At 28.4% G+C, this 20,299-nt stretch overlaps 5 protein-coding genes across 11 annotated transcripts; 2 read left to right on the forward strand and 3 right to left on the reverse strand.

The window, feature by feature from the left end:
* Positions 1 to 414: 414 nt before the first annotated feature.
* On the reverse strand, positions 415 to 2,852 carry LOC106787994. The gene is made up of 4 exons (XM_014750848.1): positions 2,537 to 2,852; positions 1,749 to 1,822; positions 1,533 to 1,616; positions 415 to 1,427 (listed from the first exon to the last, which is right to left on the reverse strand). Exons 3-4 carry the CDS (start codon positions 1,591 to 1,593, stop codon positions 628 to 630), a joined length of 861 nt encoding a protein of 286 aa, XP_014606334.1. The 5' UTR covers positions 1,594 to 1,616; positions 1,749 to 1,822; positions 2,537 to 2,852; the 3' UTR covers positions 415 to 627.
* An 839-nt stretch (positions 2,853 to 3,691) lies between these two features.
* Positions 3,692 to 6,790, forward strand: LOC106787992. Of its 2 annotated transcripts, none has more exons than XM_014750840.1 (5): positions 3,692 to 3,820; positions 4,872 to 5,205; positions 5,292 to 5,481; positions 5,553 to 6,107; positions 6,361 to 6,790. In XM_014750840.1, exons 3-5 carry the CDS (start codon positions 5,311 to 5,313, stop codon positions 6,538 to 6,540), a joined length of 906 nt encoding a protein of 301 aa, XP_014606326.1. In that variant the 5' UTR covers positions 3,692 to 3,820; positions 4,872 to 5,205; positions 5,292 to 5,310; the 3' UTR covers positions 6,541 to 6,790. The 2 variants fall into 2 exon arrangements, with proteins under 2 accessions (XP_014606326.1, XP_014606327.1); XM_014750841.1 differs by lacking the exon at positions 3,692 to 3,820 and adding an exon at positions 4,435 to 4,604.
* A 670-nt stretch (positions 6,791 to 7,460) lies between these two features.
* Positions 7,461 to 12,352, reverse strand: LOC106787993 (myeloid leukemia factor). Of its 6 annotated transcripts, XM_014750845.1 has the most exons (7): positions 11,968 to 12,352; positions 11,315 to 11,510; positions 10,939 to 11,227; positions 10,705 to 10,852; positions 9,005 to 9,076; positions 8,538 to 8,597; positions 7,725 to 8,037 (listed from the first exon to the last, which is right to left on the reverse strand). In XM_014750845.1, exons 1-6 carry the CDS (start codon positions 12,018 to 12,020, stop codon positions 8,579 to 8,581), a joined length of 777 nt encoding a protein of 258 aa, XP_014606331.1. In that variant the 5' UTR covers positions 12,021 to 12,352; the 3' UTR covers positions 7,725 to 8,037; positions 8,538 to 8,578. The 6 variants fall into 6 exon arrangements, 5 of the variants coding, with proteins under 5 accessions (XP_014606331.1, XP_014606333.1, XP_014606329.1 ...); XR_001381856.1 differs by lacking the exons at positions 8,538 to 8,597; positions 9,005 to 9,076 and adding an exon at positions 10,053 to 10,147 and having other exon boundaries at positions 7,461 to 8,037; XM_014750847.1 differs by lacking the exon at positions 9,005 to 9,076.
* Positions 12,353 to 15,082: 2,730 nt separating this feature from the next.
* LOC106788004 (MOB kinase activator-like 3) lies at positions 15,083 to 16,945 on the forward strand. Its single transcript, XM_014750872.1, has 5 exons — positions 15,083 to 15,566; positions 15,735 to 15,885; positions 15,977 to 16,204; positions 16,303 to 16,418; positions 16,543 to 16,945. The coding sequence occupies exons 1-5, from the start codon at positions 15,522 to 15,524 to the stop codon at positions 16,708 to 16,710; spliced, it is 708 nt and encodes a 235-aa protein (XP_014606358.1). The 5' UTR covers positions 15,083 to 15,521; the 3' UTR covers positions 16,711 to 16,945.
* A 395-nt stretch (positions 16,946 to 17,340) lies between these two features.
* LOC106788005 (mitochondrial-processing peptidase subunit beta) lies at positions 17,341 to 19,704 on the reverse strand. Its single transcript, XM_014750873.1, has 7 exons — positions 19,593 to 19,704; positions 19,135 to 19,353; positions 18,678 to 19,063; positions 18,427 to 18,620; positions 18,170 to 18,339; positions 17,827 to 18,081; positions 17,341 to 17,725 (listed from the first exon to the last, which is right to left on the reverse strand). The coding sequence occupies exons 1-7, from the start codon at positions 19,659 to 19,661 to the stop codon at positions 17,585 to 17,587; spliced, it is 1,434 nt and encodes a 477-aa protein (XP_014606359.1). The 5' UTR covers positions 19,662 to 19,704; the 3' UTR covers positions 17,341 to 17,584.
* Positions 19,705 to 20,299: the final 595 nt, after the last annotated feature.

The raw sequence follows: 20,299 nt of genomic DNA on the forward strand, positions 1-20,299 counted from the left end.
AATATATAATATATATTTTTTTAATATCATGTAATCTTAGAAAGTCTTTTGACGTTTTAATAAATAGACATATATATGATACATAAATTTAAAAACAGTATGATCTCTCTTGGAAATCAAAGTACATGTACATGAAAATTAACGAATGGAATAGAATTAATATTATTTGTAACTACTAAATTTTGTAAAACAGGTGATATGTAGATATTGTTTAAATTAAGTAAACATGAAAGTGTGTATCTTGAAGGTAAATTCCAAAGAGAAAGTGGCTTTATATATTCAATTAATATATAGTTTAATGCTGTTAAAAATAAGACGTTAGATATAAATTTCAAATATATATCGTAAAGGATGAGATATAATATATCATAAAGTAGATTATAAGGTATTAACAAACTAAAAAAGAAATGTAAAAAAATTTAATTTTTATCAATTTTAACATCGAAATTTGGAAAAGCTCGATTATATTGTATTCGATCTAATTTTTTATATTAAGCTTGGCATATTTAATAATGAGGCAACACTTATATCATATCTAAATGAATGTACAGAAAAGTGTAATAAATATGCAATGGTTAACATATGTTTGAATAGATGTATATTATATACCTAATCATAATATACAAATTATATGCATAAATCATCATCTGGATCTTCCTCATCCAAATCATCTACGTCATCTGGTACATATAAAATCTTACACTCATTCTTTACCATTTGTGCTGCAGGTATATAAGGTAATGGTGTGTTTTCTTTTTGTTTCATTTCATGTTCATTTATTTCTAATCGAAACGAAGATACAATTTTTGAAGCACCATTTGTAGGCATTGAATTTTTTTCAGAGTTAAATTGTGTTTTAAAATTTTCTGATTGTATCTCATATGTTTTGATGTCTTGTCTTACAAATTCTGACCCAAGCAATATTGTGCCTCCTGGTTTGCGATATGTATAATTTGCAATATAAGTAAATTCATTATTTGAATGCATACCATGGTATTTATGCAATCTAACATATATATTTCCAAGAGTTTCAATAGATAATATCTTATTTGGTATACAATCTCTTCTAAAGAGACAAATTAATCGTTCTATTTTTTTATTTAGCATCTCTACAAATCGTAATGAATTTGCAAGACCTGCGTATAGTATCAAAGAATCCAAATTATCAAGAAATATTATAGACTTTTGTGTTACTCTGTCAAGTATTTCGTCTAAAATATTAACAATATTTTCTTCAGACTTATTTACTTCAACTGTGTAATAATCAGATATTTTAACATTATTTAATGTATATGGTTTTGGTCCATTTAAATACCAAGACTTTGGATTTACAAAAGTTAGTAATTCTATAATATTACTAGGTTCTACTTCTGTCCACATTTGCAACCATCCTGCGATAAGAACTTTACCATAAGGTACATTGACATCTAAATGAAACATTGTTTTATTACATATTTATAATATATTTAATGTGAACATTGTTAATAATAATTATGTTTCTTTTATTACTCTAATCATATAATTTACTGTACCTTCTTCCACAATAGTTGTGCTTGTTCTATCAAGCAATGGCAAAGTTTTTATTTTGATCATTTTTATTTTTTTATATCAAAGATCTATAAAAAAATTCTAAGTTAATAACAAACTATAGACAAGTTATATAAAGTTACAAAACTATAGAAAATAATATAATATCGTAATTCATATATTTTCTATCATAGTTTCTTCCATATGGCATTATACTTAACAGAGAAATAGGTTAATGTCGTTTAATACGTTGACGTCTGTTTTATCGACTGCACATCGATATAAACTGAATTTTCTATATCGAAATTTTTTAAAACGATGAGTTTCAAAGTTAGTTAACATTATTTATTCTATCGTATTATTATTATTATCTTACTTTCGAACGTATTACACATACGTAAAATATTTTATAGAGATGGCTTAAGCATGTGCAATAATTTAGAATTATTTTACATGTATATAAATATTTTTAACAAATACCACACACATATATATACATATTATATTTTTTCCAATTATTCGAACTAAAATATGATAAATAAAATATTCAAAGTAAAATTTGATTTTTAAAATTTGCATCATTATAGACTAAATACAGGCATTAACAAGATATGCAGTTACATCATTAAATTAAACAACTTAGCATATTACGTTACTCTACTCACATTAAAGCCGATATTTCCTGCTTGAACTCATATTTTATTAATATATAAAATATTGATAAATGAAAAAAATAATTCGTTATAAAGATAAGCTTTTAAGTATTTTATTATTATAAATTATCAATTTTAAAAGAATTTAAAGGATGAGATTACAAAACATATCTACTACTTTATCCGATTGTAAGATAAAAATAGATTCAATTGCGATATAATAACGATAAAAAAAAACAAAAGGGGAATTTTCTAAATGTACAAAAAAGAAAAGATTTATTTTAATTTTATTAAAGACTACGCGGTGGGTGATGAAGGGAGGAGGGGTAATCTATAATTCGCTAATTTCTACGTACTTTTAAGCTTTGTTTTTGTTTACTTCATATTGAAACAAGATTGTTTTCTTAAACCCTAACCTTTTGGAATTGAATAAAACAAAAATACGGGATATCAACTTGTACTTTATAAGTAAATAAGATTATTGCGTTGTAACTGGTTCTTAATCGTACTGCATATCGGGTCACATTATAATCACGTGGCTGATAGTCTCCACGTTGAACTCACAATATGGACTGTGTACTGTGATGTAGGTAGTCTGTTACAAACTATGACGTCTTTCATACTAATTTACGTTTCAAAAAAACTACAACCACACTTCCTATTACACATACTTCATCATTTTTCATTTTCTCATCGTAGTTACTTTTATGATTATTTTATACATCTATTATATAAATATTGACATCTTTCATATGTTTCTTGTAACATACATTTATGCTTTAACATTTAATATAATAATAAAAAAAAAAATTTTTTTTTCCTTCTTCAATAATGGCAAAAATATATGCACATACATGTGATCATTAATCATTGATTTTCTTTAACGGTAATTTTCTTGTTTCAACGACACCCATTGTGCAAGTGCTTTAAGAAACCAATAAAGTACAGCAATTACTTATTATGACATCATCGCTTTATATATACATATATATATAAAGAACGGGAATAAACAACAGGTGATTCCAGGATTCGATGAATGACGTAGTTGGTAAAAATATATATATATATATTCAATGAAAAGAAGTTTCCAGAAGTATGACACATTGTATAAGATTTCTGCAATGCTATGATTTGTCCAAATTGATGATAGATACATTTAATACGATACGAAGAAGAAAAAAGAAACAAAGAAATAAAGAAAGAAAATTTTCGTAACGCGCATACGCAAACGATCTGTTCATTTAACTGCATCTCTCTATGAGAACAAAACAATAATAATAATATTGAATAATACACTTCATTGTGCATTATTGCACAAGTTAAACGATTGTTGCGAAATAAAGATATATACGTGAAAATTGTAATAATTGTTAAATACATTCTCCATACGTTGCATGCATTCTTGAAATAATGTATAGAAGTTTTTAAAGGAGGGATATAGGAGGCAAACGATCACGTGGCAGAAACGCGCCATCGATAAGAGCTTGTGAAATGTAAAGAGGAAAGGGGAATACGGCGCGAACGTATATAAACTTCCGCTCGCGCTCCGCCACCCAATTCTGCTTGGACTTTGAACACGTGTACGTTCGTGCCTTCTGAAGAGGGAAAGTTTTTATTTGTTTGGTGCGCTCATTGTATGGGTAAGCAACTTTCATGTATATATATTTTTATATAGAGACTCTTCATAATATTGGAGTAATAAAACTGTGACACAGAGGTTATCAAGTGATATGCTGCATTTGTGACACTTCTTTCGTAAGATCTCTCTTTTGTCCTAATTTTGGCAATGACCTTTTGTGTACTGCGAATAAATATATAGGCTAGCTTAGTTTATTCGATTATCCTTTTTTCTTTATTTTCATTTGTTATCACTTCTTTATTAACGAATTTCAAACGGAAATATTAATGTTCACAGCCGGAACAGTAGAAAATAACAAAACACAAGACTTCTTGTTTTTTTTTTAATTACAGAAATTATTCAGCACAATGAAATATTTCAAGGTTACTTTCTTCAATAAATTATAGTCGTTTATATATTTTGTTCAATAAATTGATTGATCATAATATAATGTTTCTTTAGGTTTAATTTTCATAATTTTGACGAAATTAGTTGCAAACTTGTTAAAATAAGTGAATCATCTTATATCAAGTTACCCGAGCGCCAGATTAACGCTTTCTAGGGTCTTCCTCGAATAATATGACTGTACTACTACAGAGTATACGTTATTATATCGAAGGTCGCAGTAGACACGTGGCACGATACGTATCTATTTGGTCTTGTATTGATTGTCAACCACGCGTCCGCTATCGCCATGTTGGACATCAAACCAACTGCAAATGCGATCCGCTTTTCTGCTTTTATTTCCCACATTTTGGCTTACGGAACGGTGTTAATTCGTGTTCTTAAATAGCAGTGGAATTGTGGTACATACTAATTTATTGAGAATATATATTAGAGAAAGATAATACGAGAGATAAAGCATTATAATAGCTATTTAAAACATAGAACCATAATTATTTATATCAATGAGGATATCATAAAATGTTTATCCAACAAATTATGGAAACTAATTGGTTTTTAAACAAGTGCATTACTCAAATCGAATAAGGATAACTTAAATTTAATATTAATAGAAATGTTTTTTTTTTTTTAATATTTATTCTATTAAACATATTTCATTGATATTACAGAGCGAGAGAAGAGTATAAAACACGGAGAGAGCCCTGTAGAGCCAATAAGCAGCTGCAGGGATGAGCATGGCTTTGTGCCAACAGTTGGTCGCTGGGGCAGTGAATGGCCAAGTTGACTCGAGACGACAGAAAAATGGTGTCAGCCACAGGGGCAGGCACGCGGGCCCTGGATTAGGGGTGTGCCGCTACCCCTGCCGGTGTGGGCCCATTATGAGTCACCAGCCCTGATCGTATCAACGGTTGAACAATATGAGGAACTAGCAGGCAGTGTTGAATTAGAAACTCAGCGTTTATTGCGTGAGCATAGATATGACACTATTGGCAACTTCCTCAGGTTTGTATCTACATTCTTATTTGAAAAAATATTTCTATGATATTAGTAATATACCTTATGTTATATTATATTATTACTTTGAATAGATTCTATAAGAATTATGTTATGAGCGGAGAAAGTAAATTGGATCGATTTTATCGCAAGTATCAGCCTCTAATAACACCTGAACACTATACGTGTGTTGGACTTGGATTTGAATTATTACGTCGACTAAGTAGTTTAAATAATAAGTTTCCTAATATAGCAAGCGGGCTCTACTTAGTGTCTTGCGAAGAAGTAAATTTATTTTAACTTAATGTTATAGTTTTTATCAACACAAAATACAATATTAAATAATTCTTTTACAGACGATTGGAGATATTGCTAGTTATGTTGGTGGCCCACCGGCAGCAGATAGTGGAGAGAAAGAACATGTTCTAGTGTGCCTGAAAATCAAGATTAATGGACGTCAAGGTGTTATGCTTCTCGATCCTGGTTATCATGTTGCACGTGTGATTACAGTAATGGCTGATAAATTATATCCTCATACGGGCTGGTTTACTCAATCTGACGATTCAAATTGTAAGAAAGAGTATAACTATTTTCTGTGTGGTGAAGATCCTGATTATGTCGAATGGCATGAAAGGGAAACTCGACCAGGTGCCTTGGAAAGAACACAAGTTGCTCTTATTTACATAGCAAGGCCATATCTTACTGCTATTGATGTTACAGAACGCAGAAATTTGGTTTACAATTTCAGAAGTTTACTAGCCCGAGATACTAAAGGTCATGTCACAGCTGGTATATATTTTCCCATTGCCCTAGACATGAATAATACACAAACTTTTACGATTTTCTATCAAACAAATAGTGGTAAGAAAAGGATTAAAATGCCATTCAGCAAATTTTGCAGCTCGCCTAAAGTAATTATTATCAACATAATATATAAATTTTATATTTTCAACTAACTAAATTTCAGTATTAAAGAAAATTAACAAACATATGTATTTGTACTCATTGCTTTTCTTGTAAAGCGCATCTTCTTTTTCTAAATTGGATAATACTAATAAATTATCTTAACATATAAATATTATTTTATTACTGGTATTTACTAGTTGAAATTTCATAAAAATAATTTGATTAAAAACGATTCTGACGAATAAAGTTTTGTTTCAGATAAATCCTGATGCGAAGGAAACTGAAATTATATTAGAAACTGCTCGTCAATTGGGTATAATGCAAGATACTCTGAAGGATATGCTTTCAGCTCTAGCTACTGTCATGAGTGATTCAACATTTTTGGCACAAGTCTTGACCATTAATACAAGAATTAATACCCTTGCGGAAGATAATTAACAGAAGTCAGTCCACCCTGTGCGCTGCCAATACAACATAATCTTCTATTATATCTTTTGCCAGCTTTCCTCTTATGTTATTCTATTTCTATTGACTATCATATTTATGCTTTGTTATATGTAAAATTATTTTTTCCGACAACGAATTATAAACAAATTTGCGCTCTTCATTTTATTCTTAATATCTTTTTTGTTTTACATTAGTCAAATTTAAACTAATTGTAAGATATATGAACAAATTCTATACGATTCTATAAAGGTTTATCATTTTTTCCATATATTTTCAGAATATTAGGTGTCCTTAAATACGTATATCTTTAAACTACATGGGGTCGTACTTTTCATAATTTCATTTAATAAGTTTCATTTTTCTTTAAATATTTTTGTAATAATTCAATATTTAGGTGTTGTTACAAAACTTATTGATTAATAACGAGAAAAAGATATGAAATATATAAAGTAACAACACATATTTTATAAATTCACACATGGTGAGCATTTAAAATATATTTAATTATACTATTCTAATTTCTATATATATACATACAACAGGTTTTTCTCAGGTCAAACTAATTTCAGGGTTGGTTTAATTTTTTTAGATTAATAATATGGTATATTACAAATATGGTTTAGTTAATACATTTATTTTGTGCAAATAAATTTTTGAGCGAATAAAACTTTTAGAACAACGTATAGTTTTATTTTAAACCCTCCTTAAAAATTAAATCATACTTTTAAGAAAATTATACTCCTATGCTTATCAGAAAACATTAAAAATAACAAAAATATAAGTAGGTTTTTGAACGTAAAAATGAAAGTAACGATAGTAGAAAAACCGTGAATCTTTTTTACCTTTAAAATTTATAGATTATCTTTGTATATTTTTTAACGATAAAATTGATTTTTTATTAAACTCATATATGCTGTTTATTAATTTATTTATTATTCATAATTTTATATGATTGACATAGTTTTGAATTTTAATCAATATTTGAGTATTTATATAATAACTAACATATAAGAGTAATATATCTGTAACGTAACTTTTCATACTATACTTTATATTTTGATATACATAAGAGAAATTAGAAGTATAGCAATCTTAGTTGAAACGTTTCCTTTCTTTATTATTATGAATAAGTAATGTAGACGTAAGAGAAATAAGAGTAATAATAATACCAGTTGAAACGTTTCCTTTCTAATGTATTTTACGAATACAAATATAAGGATATATTTTATATTTTTTGTAATTATATAATAGTAATGCAAATAAATTGCAAACTTTTTTTATCATAAATACTAATGATTACTGAGAAGATATACAGGCAAAGCTAATTATATTTTGTGATATTATATCCTAAGACATTCTAATAGATTACTATTTCACACTGCGGGACGCTTATGCTTAGATTCGGTGTCTGGAGTATGTTCACGTTTTCGATATCCTGTAGTTGTCTTTTTTTGATGGGCAGCTTCAGAAGATGCTAGCCCCTCAGAGCTGCGAACATGCAATTATTCTAGTTTTAATGCTTCAATTATTTACAAATTACGTTAGAAAAATAAATGAAGCTTCAACGCATGTTACTATTTGGGAGTATGGCTTAATATTATTAGTTTATATTAATATACATAAAACATTCCAACTGTTCATTAAAATTGAAAAATTTCCGATTTATTCAAATCTCATATTAAATATGATAAAATGAAAATATTGTATATAGATATACATAGTTGTTAGAAAAATAATTAGTGATAATATTTAATATTTTTTTTTTGCCTTATCTCAACAGTCCTTATATTATAATTTCGTTTTTGAATATTTCTTAAACTATATAAATATAGATGAATAATGTTAAGACAAAATACAAATAAAAAATATTTTTGTCGTCAGAATAGAAACATTAACACAATTTAATTTGATTAGCTAAATAGAATAATTTGGTAAACCTGTTGATATAAAAGTAATAAGTAACGAAAAATGTAACGTAACGTACTTACGTTACAAAACTGTCACCGCTGTGTACAATGCTTTTAATTTATTAATATTTGTGGTTGTACCTGCAATACATAAGGTGGTATATTCCATACCAATCTTAGTATCCATCGCAGTATAAGGATATATTTTCATAAATAATAACAAAGTACATATTTCATTATCTTATCATGCATTGAAATGAAACATGGAAGTGAAGTAATGTATAATAAACATTGTAAGTATTCTATATAGCTTTAAATTATAACACTTAGAACACAGTAAATAAATTTAAATTTTATTATGTATACTCGTTCATATATGGTAAAATCCGTTATGAAAAACAAAAACTGTATGCTGTTGACTCTAGAGAGGCGGTGAAAGAACATGACCTCTTTGGTAGTATTGAATAAGCATGAGGTGTTCGTAGAGAAGTGACTCAAATCCTTAAAAGGGAAAGTAAAAAGACGCAAATATAAAACAAAAATCTTACCGTGAAGTAGAAGCCAAATCATAAGTTTTAGAAGATAAAGATTTAATATTGCGCCTAGGAGAAGGCATCCATCTTGAAGAATTATAGGAGTAACCATGAAAGCATAATAACATAAGATTGACATAACACAAAATAAACTATTTTATGCTGAACAGAGAATACATGGTATATTAAATTAATAAGAAAAATTAAATTTTTTAAAATCATAGAGGTCAAAAAAGAAATGATAACTAGTAATAAAATTGTAATAAAAATAATATACCTACATCATTAACTCTTTGCAGTCATAATACTTTCTAGCATAGGCATTCTATTAATCAAAATAATTTTCATCTACATAGTAAGTAACATATGCTCATCAATTAATGTTTCAAAGCTCTGCTACTAAGGATTTATCTATTGTTTATAATCTGCATGCATAATGTATAAGAATGTATGAGCAGTAAAATAAAATAAACTGAGAGAGTTCACTTTCTAGACAACAGTAAACGATAAAAGAATGCCTTGCTGGAAATATTCCAAACCTTTGACACTGCTAAGAGTTAAAATATTATTTAATTTTTTACGCAGTATAATTTATTCCATGGTTAGTACATTATATTAAATTCGTATGTATTTTTATACGCATAAGCACACAATTTGTATAATTAAAATGATAAACTTCTTTGTTATGTTTTATTCTCATAAACGTTAATTAATTAATTTAGTAATTTATTTATGTTTAAGTAAAGAATATTTGAGATTCCAATCTACCTTTTTATGTATTTAAACATTAACTGATATTTAAAGTGAAATATTTTGATATAAAGACAACATTCATTAAAAATAATATCAATATAACATAATGTACGTTTGCACGCAAATCGAATTCTACAAAGCACATACATACATTTTTATATATATATATACATAGCATAAATAAAAGTATGTGTACATAGATGACTTATTAATGGTGCTAACTCATATATTAAAGTCTCGTAATATTTTTATTTCAAAAGTAAAGGTGAACATAATTGAGCATGCATATATTTATTTCAATAATGCATACACAAAGTTGAAGAAGGAATGCACCAAGAGATTTGGATTCAGCCAATGTATTGTAATCACATTTTTCTACCAGACTTTCTTCCATGCTTCTTATATCTGTTGCATAAGAATGAAACTAACATTTAGTAAACTAAAAAATAAAACTAATAAATTTGTAACAAAAACAACTACAATTCGAATGAGAATCTAATATTTTACATTAAATTTAAAGGTAACTTAATGTGATTTAACATTAAAGAGCGAAATGTGAAGCTGATGTTTTATAAAGGATAAGATTTCTTATGACAATAACAGATATACACTCTTTTTGCATTGGAATTTGTTAAATAATATATATTTGTTAGTAGATTAGCGTATATGATATATGAAGCAATGTACACATGTGAAATGTGACTTCGATTTAGAGATTTAATTATTTTATGTAATTATATTATAATATGATTACGGTTTTATATAGGTAAATACATTATACATTTCCAGATCTGTTATATAGCAAAGAAAAAGTCACAAATTCTAATGCAGAGAGTTCTTTATACATTGTTACATAATATTAGCTTTAATTTAGAGCTAATAAATGCAATAACGTTTTTATAAATAATAAAAACTAATAAAAAAAATAATAAAAATGTCTAATAAAGAATTATGAAACTAACCTTCCTGATGCATCAGGCAAAGCCAACTGCTTGTAATCAGGACGACGTCTATTGTAGTTAGGATATGAACTATGATGTGGTCCAGCAATTGCACCTGCTGATCGTCTTGTACAAGATTCCCACTCATTGTTGAAACTCTCAGCTTCATCTAGAGACAAAATTTTATGTACATTTAAATAATTAAACATAGTAGTTTTGGATTTTTATATGAAGAGTATGTATAATTTTGATTACCTTCATCAAGATTAATGAACTCTTCATGTTCTTCTTGCTCTCCATTATGAATGTTCTGTTCCCTTTCACGAATGTGGGCTCTATCTCCAATATGATGACCAATAGCCATTTTCTTTGTTCCAGTTCTTGTATCGCATACAGTTTTTTTGGTTTCTTTTACTCCACCGGGTGCAGTTCTTGTAGACATTGTTTCTTGATAAACTTGCGGGCGTCCATCTGCACCACTAGCCATAGTCGTTACAGAACTGCTTGTAAAGGAATGACAGTTTCCATTTGATGCCAAATTATCCTGTATTATTAACATTAACAAAATTATCGTTAATACGAAATTAAATGACCTTACAAAAAAAAACTTAAGAAACTTAAAAAATCTTACAAAATTAGTGAATAATCTATTATAGTTCATAGATGGCATTGTTGGAAAAGCAAATGGCATCATTTGCATTTCATTATGATGTACTCCACTTCGCTGTTGGGAATCAGTCAATGCATTCTGACCCATCATTCCAAATGGATCAGTAAAAAGGGAGTTCATTATGCTGTTCATCTGCCTCATAGTACGCATATGAGATCTATTTTCAGACAAAAATAATAATATTAAATAATGCTTCCATTCTAAGAATTTTCTAAAATATTAGATCCATTGAAAAATTTTGTATTATTTGAATTAATTGTAACTAACTAAAATTGATGACATATAAACACGTTCCGTTGATATGAAACAATTGAAAAGATAGTAACATTAAAAACAAAAGAACGTGATAACATTTTTTTTTTTTTTTTTTTTTTCAATAGTATCAAAATAATTTTCTTTTTTTCAACAGCAAACTATAACGTAATATACTTATAAACTTTAGAAAAAAAAAAAAGAAAGAAAAAAAAGAAAAAAGATCAAGAGAAACGTGTGAATGTCCTCTAGAGAATATTTTTTGCATTAGTTATACAGTCAAAGGAACGATTTCAATCGATTTTTGCAATTCGTAGATGCATGCAAAAAAATCGTAAAAATAATAGTATCAATATACAAACCCAAATATAGGATCATCGTCGAAATCGCCCATTAAAGATCCAAACAAAGACATTTTGAATATTAAACGATCGTTAGATTATATTAAATAAACAAGTATATTTGGATTGACTGCAATATGTAATGCTCGGCCACGCGTATGCAACAGAATACTGGATTCTGAAGTAAGTAAACTCGAATTCGTCGAAAATTTTCTTGTAATTGCAACTTTCACGAAATTTCTAGAACCTAAATACCATATTCTGTACTGTCAAGCGTACGCTAATTGACTAGGGAAACCAAGGTCTATTCAATCTACTACCGATTGTCGATTATCGTTCCTCATGAACTGCACAGAACATTTTCTCGAACAGGAAACAATATTGCCCGATGTATTTTATTTGGCTAATACATAAGTGATTCAAAACCATAAATGTTTTTTTAACTTTTGCTTTAGAATGTTAAACTTCACATATTAAAATTTAATATCATCTGAAATATTGAATTCTAAAGAATTTGGAAACATAAATAAATTTGTGGAATATTATTTCTATATTATTGTCCAAAAATATTCTCTAGACTCGTATCGTCTAGTGAACGAGGAAATATAGTCGATACGGGTAATACATCTTCTACATTTTCAAATTTTATAGAGCTCTTACTATTGTGTTAAAATGAATATTTTATTAAACCTTAATTATCGTATAGTTTATACAAAAAACTGAATTGAAAGAGTTTACATATTGCAATCGATAAAGTTAAAAAAATATGATTTCAATCGATGTACACCAATAAAATGTCACGTTTTAAAATTTATTAATTCATGAAATAATTGATAGTTTACAATCTTATCGAAATAAATTACTACGATCAGCATTCTAAGAGCTTAACTTTCTTATCTATATATTAGATTGTTCGAAAAGTAATTTCGTTATTCGCACAGAGATATCGTTAGTTGTATTTACTGATTTGGCGCTCCGACTGGTGGTGGTGCAATCATTAGATGTGATTGGACAGCCGTCCCGCCAATAGAAAGCCGCGACATCCCGGGCAGAGGAAAAAGGGACTAGGGAGCGGGCAGAGGTGTTAGTAACAAAGGAGAGCGGATGGAGAGAGAAAAAGACACATGTACCCGTTGTAAAGATTTGTTATTCCACCGTTGATAAAATATATCGTTGTTATTTGTTACACGAGTGATATTAATTCTTGTTATCCGCCTACGTAAAACTTATAATTTCCCTATGCTATTATTTGGCTAATAGAGCACGCCACACTGATACACAACCTTATTTTAAAGACCAATAAACCGGAAGATTTATATAGTAGCCTAAATAAAAAAATAAAAAAATAAATTAATTAATCAATTAACACAAACAAAAAAGCTTACTCTAGCAACATAAACATTTCAGACGTGATTCAACATCTTATTATGTTTCGATCTATCAAGTAGTTTCTTTTTTGAAATTGTACCAGATATGGAAAATCAAAGTGAACATTTTCGTCATATTTTGCTTTTTTATTATCGTAAGAATAAAAAAGCAGTGAAAGCGAGAAAAAAACTATGTTCAGTTTACGGAGAGAACGTGTTGAGTGAGCGCCAGTGTCAAAATTGGTTTTCAAAATTTCGTTCTGGTAATTTTGATTTGAAAGATGCACCTCGTTTAGGTCGCCCAGTCGAAGCAGACGACGATAAAATAAAGGCCCTGGTGGATGCAAACCGTCGCATAAAAACGCGAGAAATAGCTGAGAAATTGAATTTATCAAATTCGACAGTTCATGATCATTTGAAACGTCTTGGATTAGTTTCTAAACTTGATGTTTGGGTTCCACATAATTTAAAAGAAACTGACTTGATTCAACGCATTACCACCTGTAATTCATTATTGAAACGCGAAGAAAACGATCCATTTTTGAAGAGAATCATAACTGGGGATGAAAAATGGATTCTTTACAATAATATTAACCATAAACGAAGATTATCTAAGCAAGATGAACCTACTCAATCGATAACAAAGGCAGATATTCACCAAAAGAAAGTTATGCTCTCTGTATGGTGGGATTGGAAAGGTATCGTATTTTTCGAACTGCTACCAAGTGATCAAACGTTTAATACGAATATGTACTGTCATCAATTGGATAAATTGGATGCTGCCATCAAGCAAGAGCGTCCAGAATTGATAAATAGTAAAGGTGTTGTATTTCATCATGGCAATGACAGACCATACACAAGTTTGATCATTTTCCAGAAACTGTTACAGCTTGGATGGGATTTGCTACCACACCCACCATATTCTCCTGATCTGGCACCATCGGACTACCATTTGTTCCGTTCTTTACAAAATTCTTTGAATGGTGTAAACTTTGATTCAGACAAAGGCGTCAAAAATCACTTGCTTCAGTTTTTTGCAAATAGGGAGAAGGACTTTTATAACCGTGGAATCTTGAACCTACCAGAAAGATGGCAAAAGATAATGGAACAAAATGGTCAATATATAACTGAATAAGATTTATTTTAAATAAAAAGAAATCGTCTTTCATTTCCTATTTGAAAGAACGTAATTATTATCGATTTATAGAAAACTCGTTAAATGCAAGTCTCGTTTTTAGCGAATCGAGTTTCTCGATAATCGCAAATTTTACTTAGCGTTTCCCCTTCCACCATCATTCCATTACCACTTATCACCTTCTACCATCCTGCGATTCGTTTGACCATTGACGACAATTCTTATCAAATCTTCTTCCCAAAAAAATATCTTAAAAAGAAGATTTGATTGAATTATATACTCTACGCAACAGTTAAAGCGATCGATGATTGGCAGTCCGTAGTAAATCTTGTCCAATGTGATAAATGTGTATGCCACATTTTTCTTGCAAGTTTTCAAATTAGTACAAATATATGACGAGTTTTACGTCATTGGTTTTTGCATTTGCCGCGTGAACACGTGATTTTAAAGTTGGATTAAATCGATATTATGCCTTGTAACTACAAATTTATAATTAATTATTTAAATAAATATACGAATGTTATATAGTCTTCCTTATTACAATTTATTTTTTGTAGTATGGCTTGTTTGTTTTAATAATGTCAACAAAATTATTATTTATATTAATTTTATATATTATATTTATGAAAAACCCATGTCCATTAATAAGTCTATATTTATCAATGATAAGGGATGATCTATTTAATTATATTACTTAATTTGATTTAAAAGTAAATGCTTATTAAATTGAATACTGCCTTGTATTCAATGATTAGTAATGCAATGTTAAGTGCATCGATTATTTTCTGTGACTGACAAAGCTGTGCATGTAACAAGTAATAAAAGTTGTATGAGATATTAATTGCTATTATTTGTTTGTACATAAATGCAAGTCTACTTTATTCTATGAACATGTGAAGTTGTGAGATTTAGATGTACGTTGTAATAAATACAAGGATATCGAATATGAGAGATCCTATGTATAACCTCTTATTAGGTATACATCATGTACATGTATTTCATTAATTTATATAGCCGGTTAATCTCATAGTTTTGAACTAATTAAAGAACCATCTACGATTTTTGATTGTATAATGACTACTTTAAGTGGTTTCATGGAATTCTTCCAAAAGGGAAAGGTAAATTATAAATATCTTGGTTTGTATTAAAATTATTTTGTATAACCTAAAACTAATTTGCTTATTGAATCAGATAAATAATTGTGTAGAAATATTTTATAAAGCATTAATATTTATCATATATATTATATTTAATAACTACTTTTTATATATGTAACATTGTTATAGACTTTTAGACCAAAAAAAAGGTTTGCCCATGGGACATTACGTTATTCTTTACATAAACAAGCTCAAGCTTCGCTTAATTCAGGCATTAATTTAAGATCTGTAGTAAAATTACCACCGAAAGAAGATCTCAATGATTGGATTGCTGTTCATGGTATATGAACATTTTTTTATTCTATTAAAAAATGATTTTAAAGAGTATAACTATCTTGTATAGGATGTGTAAATAATTGTTTTACAATTAGTTGTAGATTTTTTTAATAGAATAAATCTTATATATGGTACCATATCTGAATACTGTGACTCTGCATCATGTCCAATAATGAGTGGCGGAGCACGTTTTGAATATTTATGGGCAGATGGGGAAAAATATAAAAAACCGACTGTTCTTCCGGCTCCTCAGTATGTTACACTCCTTATGGATTGGATAGAAATGCAGATAAATAACGAAACTATATTTCCTGTGTCAACAGGTATATAATTTATAATATATATTTTTTTGTTATGTAAATGTATGGAAATATCATAACAGTTATTTATTTTATTTCCACATTTCACATTTTTATTGTAGATGTACCATTTCCAAAAACTTTTGTACCACTGTGTCGTAAAATCTTAACTCGTCTCTTCAGAGTGTTCGTCCATGTATACATTCATCATTTTGATCGTATAGTAGCTATAGGAGCAGTAAGTAAATTATATGAATTCTTATTATGACTCTATTTGATTCATTTTATATTTGAATAATGATATTGACGCTCTACTGAATTTTTATCTAACTTGAATAAATTCATTTTATAATATTTTTTAGGAGGCACATGTAAATACATGCTACAAACATTTTTACTATTTTGTAACAGAATTTGAGTTAGTAAATACGAAAGAGTTAGAGCCATTAGCTGAAATGACTGCTAAAGTCTGTAAAGATACAGCTTCACCAACTCAAGCAACTGTGCCATCAAATAATCATGCGAGATAGTTACATTGATATTATACTACGTATAAATAAAATTTAATCTCCAATTATGATAATGAATAAATAGAAAATGTGCATACATTTTTCTTTATGAATCTCAACAAAATTCAATTGTATATTAATTAAATTCATATTCATGAGGCATAATATTAAATGTGCTACAATTTTTAGTAGTAATTAAAGTGATGTCATGTAATTGAATTTATCTTTGATATAAAGTTAAATTTTAAATGTAATAATTTTGTAAATATTTATACGTTTTGTATTTTAATTATATATATTATTTGTGTATTGTATTTAATACTGTATCTAAATGCAAATTAAATTTCTAAGGATTATATAAAATACTTTGCGAATTATTCATCTACAATATAACTTTATATTTTTTATAATTCTATTTATTTGAAATACTGTATTTAATAAATTGTTTATATAAATACATAAGAAAATGTCTTATCACAGGCATTTTTAAAAATATAACTCTGGTAAATAATAGTCATAAATTAAGAAATAGAAGTAGGTATTGAGCTTTCTTTTCAATATCATAAATAATCAGGTATTCAATTATATAGTGGGTACCAAAAAATTTGTGTTGCTAGTGCGATTACATGTATTCAATTAATATCTTCCATGTAATTTATATACTTTATAGAGATATTTTATTTCATTGCATTTCGTTGATAGATGGAGAGTAACATTACAAGATATTTTAGAATTTAATTAAAAAGCAAAATTTAAAGATATCGATTAAAATAAATATCCAAAGATTTTCGAATTTTTAAATAGGAGGTTATTACATGTTGCGAATATATTATTAACAAATTTGAACTAAAGGATACATCGTGAACGGCGACTCTTTCATTACATATTAATAACTTTATACACGCATCATGTACATGCGAGAACGAATAGTAGAATAATCTGGTAAGTTTTCTACTGGACCAACTGCAGCAATTACTGGACAAGTATCATAAATATATTTCATCCCTACCTCGTGAATGGTTTTGGCAGTGACACTCTAAAATAAATATATAGTAGTATAAGTCTTCTTGATATTTTTCTCTCTCTCTCTCTCTCTGTCTCTCTCAATGCATTTATATTATATATATATATATATACCTCTATCCTCATTTCAAGTTCATGTAGTGGAATACGTCGATTATAACAAAGCATTTGACGACCAATATCTTCACAAATTGCAGTGGTTCCATCGAGTTGTAATAGCATATTTGTTTTAAGAATATTTTTTGCACGTGCTACTTCTTTTTCTGTAACGGATGTACATAAACGCATCCATTCTCTTTGGACACTCCACGAAAATTCTTCGCACTTCAATGGATCGCAAACGAAATAAATACCCCAAAGCCCAGTATCCTAAAATTTACATAATAAAATTAAAAAACACTAATAAAAATTGATAAAATAGATAAATGCTTAATTTTATTACAATAGTAAACATTACCTTATAACACGTATTAAAACTTTGATAACTATGGCATATTCCCTCTTCTGTACTTTCTTTGGCTAGATTGCTAGCATTATTTATTCCACCTCCTTGACTACGATCCCATGCCCCCATAAGGGTATTTGCAACCATAAGAGGAATGTTATCTGCATCAGCCCAACCTACACCTAAAAAATATTGCAGAAAGATATAATAAACGATATTTAAAAACACTAACAATATGCATATATATGTATATTAGGATTTTTCTATACCTTGAATTGCTATAGCAACATGTGCAAGTGGAATACTATCATCACGAACTCTTATTTCTGATCCAGTATATCTGTTTGGTAGTTTGTACGGTGGAATTTCTTCATATTGTGGTTGAGACATTTTGCTAAAATATTTATTTGCCAATTCTACCAATTGTTGATGTTCTACACCACCAGCACCAGCTAAAACAAATCTATAAAAATCATGAATTGTAAATCATATTAATTATTAAGATAGCTGTGAGAATCACCTTGCTGGACCATAATGAGATTTTACATAGGAGATTAGATCATCTCTTGTAATACTTTTAATATTTTCAGTAGGTCCAAGTATCGTCCTTCCAAGTGAAGTGCCTTGATAAGCTGTAGCATGTAAATGATCAAATACGACCTCTTGAAGATTTGTTTCAACCTCTTGCATTTCTCTTAAAATAACACCACGTTCTCTTTCAATTTCACTTTCACCAAGTTTGGAATTTTGTATAATATCACTTAGAATTTCAATTGCTTTTGGAACATCTTGTGAAAGACATTTAGCATAAAATACAGTCTGTTCACGACTTGTATATGCATTAAGGTGAGCACCCATATTCTCAATTTCTAATTCTAAATCAGTTTGGGAGCGTTTTGTAGTACCCTGTTTTAAATAACAAATGTATTTATTTTATTGATTATAAGGAATTAATCTATATCTCAAATATAATATACCTTAAAAGCCATGTGCTCCATAAAGTGTGCAACACCATTATTTTTATCATCTTCAAATCGACTTCCAGAATCTATCCACAGTCCGACAGTAGCTGTTGGTGCACCACTATCTTCGCTAGCTATTCTCATGCCATTGTCTAATAATGTAACATTGGTTGCTGGTTGATTGACTAATATTTCTTTCAAAGAAGTAGCAGTAGATCCCCATTGTTTTGGAATCTAGAAATAAATGAGAAAAAGATTGTTATATAACATAATTTATTAATATTAATTCCCGCACATGATAACATGATAATATTTGAAATACTTTACTCTTATTATTACGTAAGGTAACTATAACAGTAAATCAATTTTTTGTCATTATTAACAATTTATTTATAATTAATAGTATCGCAATAATTTATAATACTTTATACAAATTAATATTATATAGATAATGTAAATGTTACGTCTCTTACCCTGACAATATTAGTTTTATTAGAATAGTTCCGCAGGACAGAACCAATTTTTAACAAACGGGTCGCCATTTTTACGATGTTACTCCTCTTCTCTGAAGAAAGTCAACTAATAATACAAGTGACCAACTTTCTTTGATCTAAATCAAAAATTACTTTCGATAAATCTAGGTATTTCTGTTTTCTGTTACTAGCTTCGTTTTAATGCTTGCTCATGCGTAGTAAAAACTAGCGGGAATTAAAGGTATATATGAAAAATATAAATCGAAGAAAAGTTAATATAAAGAAAAGTTTCATTTATATGTATTAATACTTGTAAACACACACTTATGCATAATAGAAATTTACTGATCTTTCTCTATGCCGAAAACACAAGGCTATGTATAAAAAGATAGTAAATATAATTATGTTTCTATTATATTTATTCATAATTCTTTGAAAAAAAATTATACCAAGAAAATGATTACATGTTAGAAAAGACAATTTCATTTCACAAAATATCTAACTTTAAATTTCTCTTCTATGTAATGTTCTCAAAGTAGCATGATACAGGTCAGCAATTTCTAATCTCATCTATGATATACTCTACAATAGCTCGTAACGCGTAACTCCACTGTTTACTACATATAGACGGATATTACTGAAAGTTAGTGAGATTATTAGAAACAGAGACTTACAATTCAGTCGTGCAATTTCGTCGTATGCACTTA

The sequence above is a fragment of the Polistes canadensis genome, unplaced genomic scaffold (genome assembly GCF_001313835.1).
Source record: "Polistes canadensis isolate GaletaPanama2010 unplaced genomic scaffold, ASM131383v1 scaffold_121, whole genome shotgun sequence".
NCBI classification, from domain to species: domain Eukaryota; kingdom Metazoa; phylum Arthropoda; class Insecta; order Hymenoptera; family Vespidae; genus Polistes; species Polistes canadensis.

What these genes read in the sequence shown, in the direction of transcription:
- LOC106788005 (XM_014750873.1), bottom strand. Translation starts at nt 19,661, where the DNA reads ATGGCGACCCGTTTGTTAAAAATTGGTTCTGTCCTGCGGAACTATTCT. An exon ending in TGGAGCACATGGCTTTTAAG is followed by an intron (nt 19,064 to 19,134) that starts GTATATTATATT and finishes TATTTAAAACAG; the next exon opens with GGTACTACAAAACGCTCCCA. An exon ending in GTTTTAATACGTGTTATAAG is followed by an intron (nt 18,082 to 18,169) that starts GTAATGTTTACT and finishes TGTAAATTTTAG; the next exon opens with GATACTGGGCTTTGGGGTAT.
- LOC106787994 (XM_014750848.1), bottom strand. Translation starts at nt 1,593, where the DNA reads ATGATCAAAATAAAAACTTTGCCATTGCTTGATAGAACAAGCACAACT. An exon ending in CACAACTATTGTGGAAGAAG is followed by an intron (nt 1,428 to 1,532) that starts GTACAGTAAATT and finishes TGTTTCATTTAG; the next exon opens with ATGTCAATGTACCTTATGGT.
- LOC106788004 (XM_014750872.1), top strand. Translation starts at nt 15,522, where the DNA reads ATGACTACTTTAAGTGGTTTCATGGAATTCTTCCAAAAGGGAAAG. An exon ending in TGATTGGATTGCTGTTCATG is followed by an intron (nt 15,886 to 15,976) that starts GTATATGAACAT and finishes TTTTACAATTAG; the next exon opens with TTGTAGATTTTTTTAATAGA. An exon ending in GTATAGTAGCTATAGGAGCA is followed by an intron (nt 16,419 to 16,542) that starts GTAAGTAAATTA and finishes AATATTTTTTAG; the next exon opens with GAGGCACATGTAAATACATG.
- LOC106787992 (XM_014750840.1), top strand. Translation starts at nt 5,311, where the DNA reads ATGAGCGGAGAAAGTAAATTGGATCGATTTTATCGCAAGTATCAGCCT. An exon ending in ACTTAGTGTCTTGCGAAGAA is followed by an intron (nt 5,482 to 5,552) that starts GTAAATTTATTT and finishes ATTCTTTTACAG; the next exon opens with ACGATTGGAGATATTGCTAG. An exon ending in AATTTTGCAGCTCGCCTAAA is followed by an intron (nt 6,108 to 6,360) that starts GTAATTATTATC and finishes GTTTTGTTTCAG; the next exon opens with ATAAATCCTGATGCGAAGGA.
- LOC106787993 (XM_014750843.1), bottom strand. Translation starts at nt 12,020, where the DNA reads ATGTCTTTGTTTGGATCTTTAATGGGCGATTTCGACGATGATCCTATA. An exon ending in ATAGATTATTCACTAATTTT is followed by an intron (nt 11,228 to 11,314) that starts GTAAGATTTTTT and finishes TTAATAATACAG; the next exon opens with GATAATTTGGCATCAAATGG. An exon ending in TTGCCTGATGCATCAGGAAG is followed by an intron (nt 9,077 to 10,704) that starts GTTAGTTTCATA and finishes TAATTCTTCAAG; the next exon opens with ATGGATGCCTTCTCCTAGGC.